The 14,382-nt window shown below is 48.3% G+C and overlaps 1 protein-coding gene across 1 annotated transcript; it reads right to left on the bottom strand.

Moving 5' to 3' along the window:
• Nucleotides 1-2,429: 2,429 nt before the first annotated feature.
• Nucleotides 2,430-6,002, bottom strand: CFAP126 (cilia and flagella associated protein 126). The gene is made up of 5 exons (XM_004589286.3): nt 5,842-6,002; nt 4,068-4,130; nt 3,815-3,895; nt 3,028-3,204; nt 2,430-2,669 (listed from the first exon to the last, which is right to left on the bottom strand). The coding sequence occupies exons 1-5, from the start codon at nt 5,866-5,868 to the stop codon at nt 2,445-2,447; spliced, it is 573 nt and encodes a 190-aa protein (XP_004589343.2). The 5' UTR covers nt 5,869-6,002; the 3' UTR covers nt 2,430-2,444.
• Nucleotides 6,003-14,382: the final 8,380 nt, after the last annotated feature.

Genomic DNA, 14,382 nt, shown 5'->3' on the forward strand with positions numbered 1-14,382 from the left:
TATTAACAGGGAGCTGGATTGGAAGCAGAGAGACCAGGACTCCAATTGGTACTCTGAAGTGGGTTGTTGGCAGTGTCTATGGAAGCTTAGCTCACCGCCACAGCACTGGCTCCTTCCAGTCTTCACCTGCAGTTTTCAAACTCTGTATGGATACTTAAACATAGAAGGAGCAGGCACATTAGTTTAACAGGTTAAGCCTACTTCTACAGCACCAGCATCTAAGCCTACTCCTGCAGGCACAATTTGTGTTCTGGCTGTTCCATTTCCAATCCGGCTCCTGGCATATGGCCTGGGAAAGCAGCAGAGGATGGCTCAAGTGCTTGGGCCTCTGCACGCATGTGGGAGACCTGGAAGATGCTCTTGGCTCCTTGCTTTGGATTGACTCAGCTCCAGTGGTTGCTGCTACATGGGGAGTAAACCAGTGAATGTAAGATTCATCTCTTTGTCTCTTGCCCTATCTCTTGCTTTCTCTATATGTAACTCTGCCTTTGGGGGGGAAAAAAAACTGGGCCCTGTGCAATAACCTAGTGGCTAAATCCTTACCTTGCATGTACCAGGATCCCATGTAGTTACCAGTTCATGTCCCGGCTGCTTCATTTTCCATCCAGCTCCATGATTGTGGCCTGGAAAAGCAGTCAAGGACAGCTCAAAGCCTTGCGAACTTGCTCCTGCATGAGAGACTCAGAAGAAGTTCCTGGCTTCTAATTGTCTTAGCTACAGCCATTATAACTACTTGGAGAGTGAACCAGTGAACAGAAGATCTTTCTATTTCTCCTTCTCTGTAAATCTGCCTTTCAAATAAAAATAAATAAATCTTAAAAAGACAGAAAAAAGTAGTGAACAAATGGAGTTAAAAGGTAAATGTATTTTTGGTATAAAACTTTAAAAATTCATGTATGCAAGAAGTCTTTAGTTTATGAAAAACACATATAAAAAAAACTATGCGTGGGGCAAGCATTCAGTACGGCAGATAAGATGCTGCTTGGGGGGAACCAACACTGTGATATCCTGAATGGGTGCTGGCTGCTCCATTTCTGAGCCACTTTCCTGCTAATGCGCCTGGGAAAGCAGAAGAGAATGGCCCAGGTTCTTGGGCTCCTGTTCCCACATGGGAGACTCAAATGAAGCTCCTGGCTTCTGACATTCATGTGCCTGGCCCAGGCCTGGCTTTTTTGGCCATTTGGAGAGTGAACCAGTGGACGAAGATAGATCTCTCTCACTGCCTGTCTCTGTGTCACCTTGCCAGTTCAAATGAGATCTTTTTTAAAAATCAGAATAAAGATGCTGCTTGGGGGCCCGGCGGCGTGGCCTAGCGGCTGAAGTCCTCACCTTGAACGCCCCGGGATCCCATATGGGCGCCGGTTCTAATCCCAGCAGCTCCACTTCCCATCCAGCTCCCTGCTTGTGGCCTGGGAAAGCAGTTGAGGACGGCCCAAAGCTTTGGGACCCTGCACCTGTGTGGAAGACCTGGAGGAGGTTCCTGGTTCCCGGGTTCGGATTGGCACGCATCGGCCCATTGCGGCTCACTTGGGGAGTGAATCATCGGATGGAGGATCTTCTTCTCTGTCTCTCCTCCTCTCTGTATATCTGGCTTTCCAATAACAATAAATCTTTAATAAAATAAAAAAGATGCTGCTTAGGATACCTGCATCCCATATTGGAGTACTTGGGTTCAAGCTTCAGCTCCGCTTCTGATCTAGTTTCCTGCTGACATGCATCCTAGGAGGCAGCAGGTGAGAACTCGAGCACTCGGTGTCTGCCATGCATGTGGGATACGCAGGCAAGTTTCAGGCTTCTGGTTTCCCCTCGGCCCTGGCCCACCTGTTACCACATGGCCAGCTCCAGTGTTTATCTTTGCATTCCATTTTTTTATGGATGTTTTGAGATATGCTTGCATGTACTTCTGTTTACATCTGAAGTACATGCAAGGACAGTGTCTTGTACTTTGGAGTTCTGTGGCTTTTCTTCCCCACATTCAATAAATACACATAAAATACTAAATTCTACTTCTGATTTTAAAACTGTCATGTGCACACAGGCAGGACAAAATGAAAAGGTGGCGGTGCAGGACTGGTTCTTGGATGGGCTGCCTTTTTGCTCATGCAGACCTGTTTCCATCATTTCTGCAGTATAACTGATTCGATTCTTGCAGAAACATGCTCCCCACCACTCCCCAAGCCCAGCAATGTTGTTTTCCTTATTCTATTTCCCACAAAACCTACCTTCTCCTAAAGAGTTATTAAGCAGACACGCAACCAGAGGAGAAAATTCAGATCAGTAAGGGATTTCACAAACAATTTATTTTCCAAATTGGCCTTTACTCTCACCCCGCAGCTTTTCTGCCCCACATTCCTGCCTGGAAGTCTTGTTGACTTCACTTCCCGACAGGTTTACCGGGTGTGGCCCTGGGTCTCTGAAGGAGTTCCAGCTGGGTGAGGACCTGCTCAGTTCTCCTGCACGCAAGGGCTTCCGGGGGGGCTCTTGGGACAGCTGGCTGGGCTTTGGGGGCCTGGTGTGTGACCTGCAGAGGGGTGGGGGCTCTGGGGCTCATCTGGAGAGTTGAGGTTGGCAGCTGGAGAGCTTGGAATTATGGTGGCACTTGGTGCTTGCTTTACCGTCTTTGTGACACACTTCTGCCTGAGTTTCTTCTGACTGTCTGGATCATGGGGCTGGCAAGGGGAGGGGGAGAGCATCAGGTTCCTAGTCAGGCCCAGGTTGTTTCCAGGCCACTTCACAAGTCTAAATCCCTTCCACCCCCATACACGGACAAAACAGGTCTCAAGTAAGAGTAGTTACATCTGATTCCTTTAAAATCTTAAGGTGAGGTTATTTTCTGCTATAAGGATAAGATGGCCTTCGTTCGTTGGGTCAGGCTCAGAAGGAGGTGACCACACCAGGTAAGAGGCAGACCTGGTCAGAGGTCCCCTCTGCTGGGACAGCAGTGGTATAACATCAGACTTTGGTTTGTTTTTAGGGTGTAATGCAATGGAGACCACAGGGTTTGGGGTTAAATGGGAAAATAGATACCTTGCCGAGGATTTCAGGGCGCAGCCCATTCGAGGCCTTGAGTAAGTCCGGGTTTTTCTGTATCCACGTGGTGAGGGAGTCAGCAGCAGCAGCTGTCCGGGAAGTCAGGGTCACCCGGGCAGGGGGGACCTTCAGAGGCATCTGCCATGTGCCCAGGAAGGAACCCCAGGGGCTTGCCTAAGGGGAAAAGAGCTGCTTCAAACAGGGCTTCCCCTCCCAAAACTGACCTGTTGGCAGTGTTTGTCCTTGTTCCCCGAGTTACTTTTCTATGATAATAAAGATTGAAAGCATCATCTCCCCCACTCTTCCTACCCTGCCTCCTTTAGGGTACCCTAGTTTTGTCTTTTACTTCCCTCCGTCAAATTCTGCATTCTGGGGACCAGGGTTGTGTCACAGCAAGTTAAGCCGCTGCCTGCCACACCAGCATTGCATGTTGCAGCGCTGCTTCCAGTCCAGCTCCCTGTGGATGTGCCTGGAGAGGCAGCAGAAGAAGGCCAAAGTTCTTGGACCTCTGCCACCCGTACGGTCGTGGGTTCCTGGTTTTGCACTGGCCTAACAGCCCAAGCATCAAGACCTGGGAACACTGCTTCATGGAGATGGCTCACGAGGTTAAGGATTTCTTAGTGCTAACCACAACCCCATCCTGGTCCATAAACCAGGTAGCAGTTTGGGAACATGCACGTTGCAACATGAGTTACACTGAACTTCGCTGTTTGAGACAGTGCAGTCCCCAAGTGCTGTGCCCCAGTTCTCTGTGTCTCCTGATAGGAATGGAGATGGGGCTCACCTTGGAACGGGGCACCGAGGGCAGCAGGTGACCACGGTCATTGGCGATAAACTGGGTGTAGCCTTCATGGGAAGAGATTCTCTGAGGGGGCCATGGGGGAGAGAAGTGCTCATGAGTGAGAGGAAGGAAGTAACTGAGGAACTTGAATTTAGGGAAGCGGGAGAGGAGGGTGTAGGAGCCGAGAGACAGCTACAAGCAGTCAGATGATGAAGTTAGCATGCTATATAGAATCAGTAACCGTATATGGAAATACCTCTTTAGTTGGCTTGGCAGGAGACCAGTTCTGCAGATACTTGGGTGAGAAGGCTTTTTCATACTGTGGGGAGAGAAAGATGAACAGTGCTGGGAAGTCAGAGGCCCACACCCAGAAACAGCGGCAGGCCTAGGTCTTTAGATTTGAAAATCCAAAGTCTGAACAATGACATTGCTACTGACTGTAACAGTGGTGTAGTCTTTTGGGTGAGATGTCGCTGTCCAACCAGGAGCCAGTCACCACATGCGCCTTTGGAGCTTTTGACATGTAACTAGTCCAGACTGAGGTGCCTGGTAAGATCAGATGCACTGGGGACCCAGTGCAGTAGCCTAGCAGCTGAAGTCCTTACCTTGCATGCGCCAGGATCCCATATGGGTGCCGGTTCTAATCCTGGTGGCCCTACTTCCCATCCAGCTCCCTGCCTGTGGCCTGGGAGAGCAGTAGAGGATGGCCCAAAGTCTTGGGACCCAGAACCTGTGTGGGAGACCCAAAAAAAGCTCCTGGCTTCAGATTGGCTCAGCTCTGGCTGTTGCAGCCACTTGGGGAATACACCAGTGGATGGAAGATCTTCCTCTCTATCCTCTTCTCTGTATATCTGACTTTCCAATAAAAATAAATAAATCTTAAAAAAAAAAAAGATCAGATGCACTGGATTGGGTGGGTATTGTGGCACAGCAGTTCGAACCGCACTGGGATGCCTGCCTCCCACATCGCAGTGTTCACGTCCCAGCCTCTCCACTTCCCGTCCAGATTCCTGCTCATTTGCAACCTATGAGACAGTGGAAGACAGTTCAAGTACATGGAAGATCCAGATTGAACTCTGGGCTCCTGACTTTGGTCTAGGTCAGCCCTGCTGTTGTGAGTATTTAGGGGATAAACCAGCTGATGGAAAAATTCTCTCTGTCTCTGCCTTTCAAATTGAATGAAAATAAATTTTAAATGTGCTAAATTTTAAAGATTGTACAAAAAAAGAATGTGGATCATCTGTTTATAATCTACAATATTGTTAATATTTTGAGTTAATATTAAAGTTAATTTTAAAAATTTTATATAGCTACTCGAGAATTTAAAATTACAGTTGTGACACATACTCTTTTTTGGGCTGCCCAGCTCTGTATCCGGACTTGGTAAGCTGACTCATGGGCTACATCCATAGGGATGGCCATTTTTAAACGGCTTCATATACGGGAATGGTTTTCACAGTCAAGCACTTGCATTTGGCTTGATAAAAGGGAACACTAACTTGGAATTCCAGTTAAGCAAAATGTTTGACCCCCAAAAGGCTTCAGCTGTTTTCATTATGTCACAATTATACTCCATAATATTTTGTCAAATTTTTGTCCCAAAGTTTTACAGAAAAAAAAAGCTTTCTCTCATTATGCAAGTACCTACATAACTACTGTGACTGTGTTATTTGGCCCACAAGCCTAAATTCAGAGGATACTTCAGAAGGGTTGTGGGTTGAAAGTATTATAAAAGATATGTTTCTTTTGGCTAGACATTTTAAAATCCATACATAGCTTTTTCATAACATACATTTCCCACGAACTTTTTGAAGACCTGCCCCCCTCCAAGTACTGTGGCCTGTTACAGAAACAGGTTGCTGGCTTTTGGTTCACACTCTCCTGGTTTCACGCATAGATTCCTGGTGTTTACCTCTGTGCCCTCCCTGTATTTTCTCAACTACTGAATAATCACATTGCTGATGGTGGAGGTCATTTCAGAGACACAGAAACCAAAAGACAACAATAAAAAAGGCAGAAAAAGAGTTTACCTGGTTGGCACTGTAGTTAGTGGCCATGATCCTGCGCTGTTTATGCTGGTTGCTTGGCAACCGTAGAAGGCTGGCCTTCCCAGCTGCCTCCCAGTCAGCAGGGGCTGGCGGCCTCCTGTTGTCTTCCTTGCCCCACCTTCCTTGCCCTTCCCTTCTTCTCTGTGAAACCTGGGTTTGTTTTCATTTTAGAGATCTGAAAGGCTGGGTTAACAAGGAAAATAAAAAAAATCAGCTGAGTAGCATCACTTACTCCTACCTAAGAACGTCCATGGTTTACTTTAACCGTGGATTCCCAAGAACTGTGTTCACTGGGTAAGAACCCATTTTTGGGATCTGAGTTCTTACTGAACATGGTGCCATGGTGTTTCAGCCTCTGGTTTCCCCTCACTACCTATCTGTTGTCTACCTTGTACACAGAACCACCCTACCCTTAGAAGATGCCCCTTACTTCTCTCCCTGTCTCTCTGCCTTTCAAATGAATAAGTACGATGTTCATGACTCTTCGTGCCTCTACAACCTATGGAATCAGAGCCGAGGAACACAGTGGCTTAGTGCTGGCTCAGATAAAGCAGAATCAGGAACTAGAGCAAGGAAGCTGAACAGGGATGATGAGATGGACTGGGAAGCATCAGGTTGGGCGAGTTACATGGTGACAGCACTCAAGCCCAACATTTGGAGGATGAGATAGTCCTGCGAATCATCTAAGAGTGCATTACAATCCTCATCTAATGGGTTGTTAGGAGAGTTAACGAGAAGTTAGAATAGCATTTTCTGAGTTGGCCCACATAAGGTGAACAGATGAAAGGGAAAAAACAAAGACAATTTGTTTGAAGAAAGAGATCTGCCTGCTGCAGACCTGGCCCTTACGCACATCAGTGAGACCTGCAGCTTAGCTGGGGCGACCCCCCAACAATCCCCACCAGGATCGCCCCTAGCCCCTGTTCCTGTGTGTGCCAGCAGGTGCAGCAGACTAGTCCAGTCTGTGCCGGCCGCATCCCAATCAGGCTGTCTTATACACCCATGCTCAGCCTATCCTACCACAACCCAATCTACACGTATGCTGACTGGTGCTGCTGTCATGTCCAGCCTGGTCTGCCCCCAGCCCCAGTTCTCATGCAAGCCCATGGAGCTGCAGCCCAGCAAAGGAATGCCCACAGTTTTAGTACTAGGCCCAGTCCCAATCCCAGACCTTGAATTTACCTGGGATTACTGCAGTCCAGTCTAACACAATTCACACCCTGTCCCATCACTTGCAGGTAGATGCTGGCACAAAGCCTAGCCAATCAGCACTTATCCTGGCTTATCAGCACAGCAGATATAGTGGCCTGCCCTAGTCTGACCCTCCCCCAAACCCAGTTCATATGCAGGCCAATGGTTGTTACAGCCCTGCCCAGCCTGGTATGCCCTCAGTCCCAGCTCTCACACAGCAAGGGAGCCCTGCAATGCCCCTACCAGGTTCACTCCTAGCCTGGGGTCTTTTGTATGCCACTGAGTGCTGCAACCCAATCGGGCATGGTCCATCTCACCTTGACATTCATCGGTAGTTGCTACAGCCTTGGTCTACCCAGCCTGCCCCCAGTTCCAGCTCCTACTGTGGGGTGCTGCAGCCTAGCCTAGCCTGGACAACCCCCAGTCCCAGGCCTAATGTGAACTGGTGGGTGTGGAATCCCAACTTGGCCTGACCTGTACCCCATCCCTGACTCTCATGCCTGCCAGCGAGTGTTGCAGACTGGCCCAGCCTAGGCCACCCCAGACCTGACCTACATGAATGCCTACGGGTACGGTATCCCAACCTGGCCTGGACTGCCCCCAGCTTCAGTTGTCTTACTCACCAGCAGGAGCTACATCTTTACAGGGGAATTCCCCAAGCTCCCCTATTAAAGCAACTCCTAGTCATGGATCTTGCACACACTAGGTGGGTGTTTGGCTCAGTCTGACTTGGTCCACCTCCTGTCCTGACATTCACTGGCAGCTTCTGTGGCCTTGCCAGACCTATCTCCATTCTGACTCTCACCATTGGCTGCTACAGCCCCACCCTGCCTGGCCTATCCTCAGACCCAGATCGCATGTGGATCAGTGGGTGTCCTGATCTAGCCCAGCCCGTCCTACACCCACTCTTGACTCTCATGGACACCAGTGGATGCTGCAGTCTAGCCACTCTGGCATACCCCAAGACCCAGCCCACAACAAATACCAAGGGATGTTGTAGCCAGCCCAGCCCATTCCTGGTTCTTGCGTTCACCAGTAGGAACCACAGCCCAGCAGGGAGGTCCATCCCCTTAGCTTCCCTACCAGATCTACAACCAGCCACAGATCTTGCATGTGCTGGTGGTTGCTCTGACCCAGTCTGGCAGAGCCTTGACCCTGTCTTGGCTCTTTCCATTGGATGCTATAGCCTAACCTGGCCCCAGCCCTAACAACTCTCACTGATGGGTGCTACCCAGCCTGCCCCCATTGCCAACTTTCATGCAAACCTGTAGGTGTGACAGCCTAGCCTGGCATGGCCCACATTCTTTCCTGGCTCTTGTAAATACCAGTGTGCTAAGGTTTGATCTGGCTTGCTGGGTCCACCCCCCAGAGCCAGCCCACACACTTGCTGACAAGTGGAACTGCTTGCCTGGCCTGACCAACACCCAGCTCTGGCTGACATGCTGACCAATAAGAGCTATAGTCCACCAGGGGAGTTCCCCAAGTTCCCCCACCAGGCCCACTCCCAGACCCAGATCTCACGTGTGCCACTGGGTGTTAGGCACTAACCCGACATAGTCTGACTGCCGGTCTTGGCCTTTATGTGTGCTGGTGGATGTTGTAGCCCGGCCTGCCCTACACCCAATACTTGGGTGCACTTAAGGGTGCTACATCCTGGACCAGCCTGACCTGTTCCCAGCCCCAGTACCCATGAGTTCCATGGTCATGTCAAGCTCAGCCCATTACCACTCCCCTTTTTTCCTTAAGATTTATTTTTATTAAAAAGGTAGATTTACAGAAAGAAGGAGAGACAGATAGAAAGATCTTCCATCCACTGGTTCACTCCCCAAGTGGCCACAACAGCCAGAGCTGAGCCAATCTGAAGCCAGGAGCCAGGAGCTTCTTTTGGGTCTGCCACACAGGTGCAGGATCCCAAGGCCTTGGGCCATCCTCTACTACTTTTCCAGGCCACAGCAGGGAGCTGGAAGGGAAATGAGCAGCCAGGATATGAACCAGCACCTATATGGCATCCCAGCATGTGCAAGGTGAGGACTTTAGCTGCTAGGCTACTGCGCCGGGCATAGTACTTTATATTGAGAAAATTAGTTGTTTTTCCGAATATCTTATCCTAGTTATTTAATTCTGTTTTGTTTGTGGTGGGTTTTGGGGTTTTTGTTTGTTTGTTTTTTGCTTGTTTGCTTGTTTCCTTTTTGTTTTTTGTCATGAACAGTTTTTGTATTTTTGTGGTCAACTTTGTTATTTTTTCTTTCTGTGCTTTTGTATGCTTTGGGTGGCTTTTTGTAAATTCCAATATGTAAGAAAGGATTCACCTAAAAAAAAGGATTCACCTCCTGAATTTTTATTTCTGAATTAAGGGAACAGAATGAGGTCAGGTTCCAGATGCTTAACTAGTTGTCTTGGCCTTATTCATTAAATAAGCTATCCCCCTCCCCGCATACACACACACTGATTTCAAACGTCACATTCATTTTACTCCCTAATAATTTGGATCTATTTCTGAATCCCATTGTTCTGGGAAGAATGGTAACCATTTTAGGTTACTTGTCTCCAGTCTAAAATCCAAGGTGCAGTCTTGGCTGGTCTTGTATGAGCTCTAGTTAAAATGTCACAGACACTAGGACATAATAGAAACAGAAATAGTAACACACGGTTTGAAGCTTCTACTAAAATTGTGTTACATTCTAACCTTCCCTGGGATGAACTGGTTGTTAGGTACAGTTGGTGGTCTTTCCAAATTTAACTCTTGCAAAGTCGGAAGGGCTCATAAAGGCTCCAAAACATGTCATATAGATAGATACTTTTGTTCACTTAAATTCTGATGCCTGGGCCCGGTGGCGTGGCCTAGCGGCTAAAGTCCTCCCCTTGAAAGCCCCGGGATCCCATATGGGCGCTGGTTCGAATCCCGGCAGCTCCACTTCCCATCCAGCTCCCTGCTTCTGGCCTGGGAAAGCAGTTGAGGACAGCCCAATGCATTGGGACACTGCACTTGCATGGGAGACCCGGAAGAGGTTCCAGGTTCCCGGCTTCGGATTGGCGCGCATCGGCCCGTTGCGGCTCACTTGGGGAGTGAATCATCGGACGGAAGATCTTCCTCTCTGTCTCTCCTCCTCTGTGTATATCTGGCTGTAATAAAATGAATAAATCCTTAAAAGAAAATTCTGATGCCTAAAGTTGGGCCATTAGGGCACGCTTCATTTGGATTAAGATTACCTGTCATTGAAATATAAGGCTTTTTTTATTTTTTTGTTGTTGTTGTATTAAAAGTCAGAAAGAGATATCGATTTTCAATTAGCTGACCAGCCAGGGCTGGTAAGGGCCCGAAGCCAGGACCAGGTACTTAATCCTGGTCTACCAAGTGGCCAGAAACCCAAACTCCTGAGCAGCCATCCCCTGCCTTCCAGGGTGCACAGTAGCAAGAGAGCTGGAAGGAAGTGGAGGAGCTGGGACTGAAGCCAGGCAGGCACTCCAACAGGGGACGCAAGCGTGCCAGGCAGTGACATAACTGCTGAACCAAACGCCCGCTCCAAGTGTGAAGCTTCCCGAGAGTCTGTAAGGCATGTAGTTGAACAAGCTAGACCTAAGGGAGGGAAACCGCCAACATGAATGCTGCAGTCAAACTGCCTGGATTAAATTCTGGCTCTGCAGAATATGAGACCTTAGAAACTTTAATCTCAAAAAAAAAAAAAAAAAATTTAATCTCAGGCCCAGTGGTTGCATAGTATCTGGGGTCCTTACCTTGCATGCGCCACTGGTTATATCCTAGCTGCTCCACTTCCCTTTTAGCCCTCTGCTTGTGGCCTGGGAAAGTGGTACAGGATGGCCCAAAGCCTTGGGACCCTGCACCCGCGTGGGAGACCTGGAAGAGGCTCCTGGCACCTAGCTTCTAGCTTTGGATTGGCTCAGCTCTGGCTGTTGTGGCCACTTGGGGAGTAAACCAACTGGATTGAAGAACTTTCTGTCTTTCTTTCTCTGTAAATCTGCCTTTCCAATAAAAATAAATAAACCTTTAAAAAACTTAATCTGAGTTTTACAGTCCTTATATGTGAAATGAGGAAACCAGGGCCGGTGGGATGGCATTTCAGAGTAATCCTCTGTCTGTGGGTGCCAGCATCCCATACGGGCACCAGTTAGTTCTCCAGCTGCCCCACTGCTGATGCAGCTGTCTGTGCCTGGAAATGCAGTGAAGGATGGCTCAAGTTCTTAGGCCCCTGGACCAATGTGGGAGACCCCAAAAAAGCTATTCCTGTCCTGGCTGCTCTGCTTCTGATCCAACTTCCTGTTGGTGGCCTGGGAAAGCAGAAAAGATGACCCAGGTGCTTGGTCCCCTGCACCCATGTAGGGGACCCAAAAGAGGCCCCTGGCTCCTTAATTCAGACTTTCCAGCTCTGGCCATTGTGGTCATTTGGGAGTGGGATGATCTCTCTTCTCTCTCTGTGACACTGACTTCCAAATCAAATAGAATCATTTTTAAATTGCAATTTATATTCTAGATATCATTACATCTTAATGCACAGAGCTTCCTTATTTTCTACAGCACCTGGAACTACATTGATATTGTACTAAGATTATTCAGTTTGGGCCCAGCACAATGGCTCAATGGCTAATTCCTCACATTGCAAGCACCAGGATCCCATGTGGGCACTGATTTGTGTCCCAGCTGCTCCACTTCCCATCCAGCTCCCTACTTGTGGCCTGGGAAAGCAGTGGAGGATGGTCTAAAGCCTTGGGACCCTGCACCGGCATGGAAGACCCAGAGGAAGTTCCTGGCTTCAGATCAGCTCACCTCTAGCCACTGTGGCCATTTGGGGAGTGAACCAGCAGATGGAACATCATGCTGTCTCTCCGTTCTATAAATCTGATCTGCCTTTCTTTTATTTTTGTTAAAAATCTTTTTCTCAAAAAAAAGTTCATTTGGTCTCTCCTTTTAAAGGTTTACTTATTACTTATTTGAAAGAGTTACACAGAGAGGAAGAGAGAGAGAATCTTGCATTCACTGGCTCCTTCCGCCCCCAAGTGGGTACAATGGCCAGGGCGGATCCAGACCAAATATTCAGTTCTCCACATGGGTGGCAGGGGCCCGGGCACTTAGTCCATCTTCTCCTTTTCTCAGGACATAAGCAAGGAGCTGGCTTGGAAGTAGAACAGCTGGGTCTTGAACTGTCACCCATATGGGATGCAGGCATCACTGTGGACTTTATCCACTATGCCACAGTGCCAGCGCCTAATGTTATTTGTAGCATGAATTTCTAGAAGTGAAAACATGAAGCCCAAGGGTCCATATATTCTGATAGTTGCTGCCCAGTGCCTGCCACAGAGGTTACACCCTTCCCACCCACGTGGGACAGCTCCCTGGCAGCTCCAGGATGGTTTGCTTTCATCCCAGGCCACTTCCTAGACAGCAGTGGGATTATCAGCAACTTCTCCCTCCAATATTTGCATCATTACATAAGCTATATCACTGAATGCGTTCTAATTAATCATCGCTGAATGTTAGCACTTAATGGATCTTCTTCTCATGGCAACTTTAAGAACTATAAGGATGAGGAGCAACCAATATTCATGAAGACATGGGCATCTCCTCCAACTGTTATACAGTTGGATTTCCTGAACATCAGTCTCTGGCCACGCCATCAGCTTTCAAAGTCTGTTCCCTGCAGCCAGTTCCAAGGGGACCCCACGTACCCCCGCCCCAAGACAGGTGGCCAGCTAGCTTTTGCCCCTTTCCTAGGCTGACAGGCTTTGGGCCAGCCTAGCTACTGGGCCAGTTTTGAGCCCTTTGCGTGTGTGTGTTTCTGTATAGGAAGTGAAAACACTTCTGTGCACTGGGAGCTCCGAGTGTCTTCTCTTGAGCGCAAACTGGCGGATCCACTTTTCTTTCCTGTGACGGTGGCGCCCTCTATTGGAGATGGCTGCTCTATGTCCCCAAAAAGCCCACAACGCAGCCTGTAGTTCCTCCTGGGGAATGTGGAAAACAGGCCTCAGTAACCAGAGTGCTTTAACACACAACATCTATCACTCGTGCTGGGAATTACATGTATGTTTGCCTGAACAAGCAAAATCAGTGAAGAATCATGGAAACAGTACATTATGTGACAGCTGTGGGTTTTTTTAAAGAGATTATTTACTTTTATTGGAAAGGCAGATTTATAGAGAGGAGAGACAGAGATCTTCCACCCATTGATTCACTCCCCAAATGATCACAATGGCTGTAGCTGAGCCTATCCAAAGCCAGGATCCAGGAGCTTCTTCTGGGTCTCCAACGTGGGTACAGGGTTCCAAGGCTATGGGCCATCCTATGCTGCTTTCCCAGGCATTAAGCAGCGAGCCAGATGGGAAGTGGAGCAGCCAGGACATGAACTGGTGGCCATATGGGATCCTAGTACTTAAAGGGCGAGGGTTATCCAGTTAAGCCACTTTGCCAGGCCCTGCTATCATACAGAGTGGACATACAGAGTGTTCATAAAGCCTAGAAATAGTTCTTTTTAAATCCTTTATTGGAATATAATACCATAAAACCACTAACACGTGCTCACCTATGATCTGTAGTTCCTGGAAGACCTATACACATACTATAACTGTCAAAGAGGACAGGTCAGGGAAAGCACACGAGAATGGAATGAGTTCTCTGTCATGTACAGGTTTTACCTAGGAGTAAGTTTTCCTCAAAGAGAGGCTGGAGGGCCCAGTACAATAGCCTAACAGCTAAAGTCCTGGCCTTGAATGTACCAGGATCCCATATGGGCACCGGTTCTAATCCCGGCAGCCCCGCTTCCCATCAGGGTCCATGCTTGTGGCCTGGGAAAACAGTCGAGCACGGCCCAAAGCCTTGGGACCCTGCAGCTGCGTGGAAGACCCGGAAGAGGCTCTGTGCTCCTGGCTTCAGATCGGCGCAGCTCCAGCTGTTGCGGCCGCTTGGGGAGTGAATGAACAGACAGAAGATCTTCCTCTCTGTCTCTCCTCCTCTCTGCATAGCTGACTTTCCAACAAAAATAAAACAAAATCTTTTTTTAAAAAAGAGAGAAATGCTAGAGTCAATAACATTGCTAGAAAGTTTGTTTATATAAACAATAGCCAAGAAAGAACTTAAAGTATTGTGTGAAAATATTAGAATAATGGTAACCATTAGCACCAAGATACAAACTCCTGAGCCTAGCATGATAGCCTAGTGACTAAATCCTTACCTTGCAAGTGCCAGGATCCCATATGAGCACCTGTTCATGTGCCAACTGTTCCACTTCCCATCAAGCTCCCTACTTGTGGCCTGTGAGTGCAATAGAGAATGGCTCAAAGCCTTGGGACCCTGAATCCGCATGGAAGACCCAGAAACAACTG

Source organism: Ochotona princeps, chromosome 2 (genome assembly GCF_030435755.1).
Source record: "Ochotona princeps isolate mOchPri1 chromosome 2, mOchPri1.hap1, whole genome shotgun sequence".
Classification (NCBI taxonomy): Eukaryota; Metazoa; Chordata; class Mammalia; order Lagomorpha; family Ochotonidae; genus Ochotona; species Ochotona princeps.

Excerpts from the sequence above, each read along its gene's own strand:
- CFAP126 (XM_004589286.3), bottom strand. The coding sequence starts at position 5,868 with ATGGCCACTAACTACAGTGCCAACCAG. Across the intron at positions 4,131-5,841 it reads CTAACTACAGTGCCAACCAG|TATGAAAAAGCCTTCTCACC; the intron begins GTAAACTCTTTT and ends CTCTCCCCACAG. Across the intron at positions 3,896-4,067 it reads CTGCCAAGCCAACTAAAGAG|AGAATCTCTTCCCATGAAGG; the intron begins GTATTTCCATAT and ends TGGCCCCCTCAG.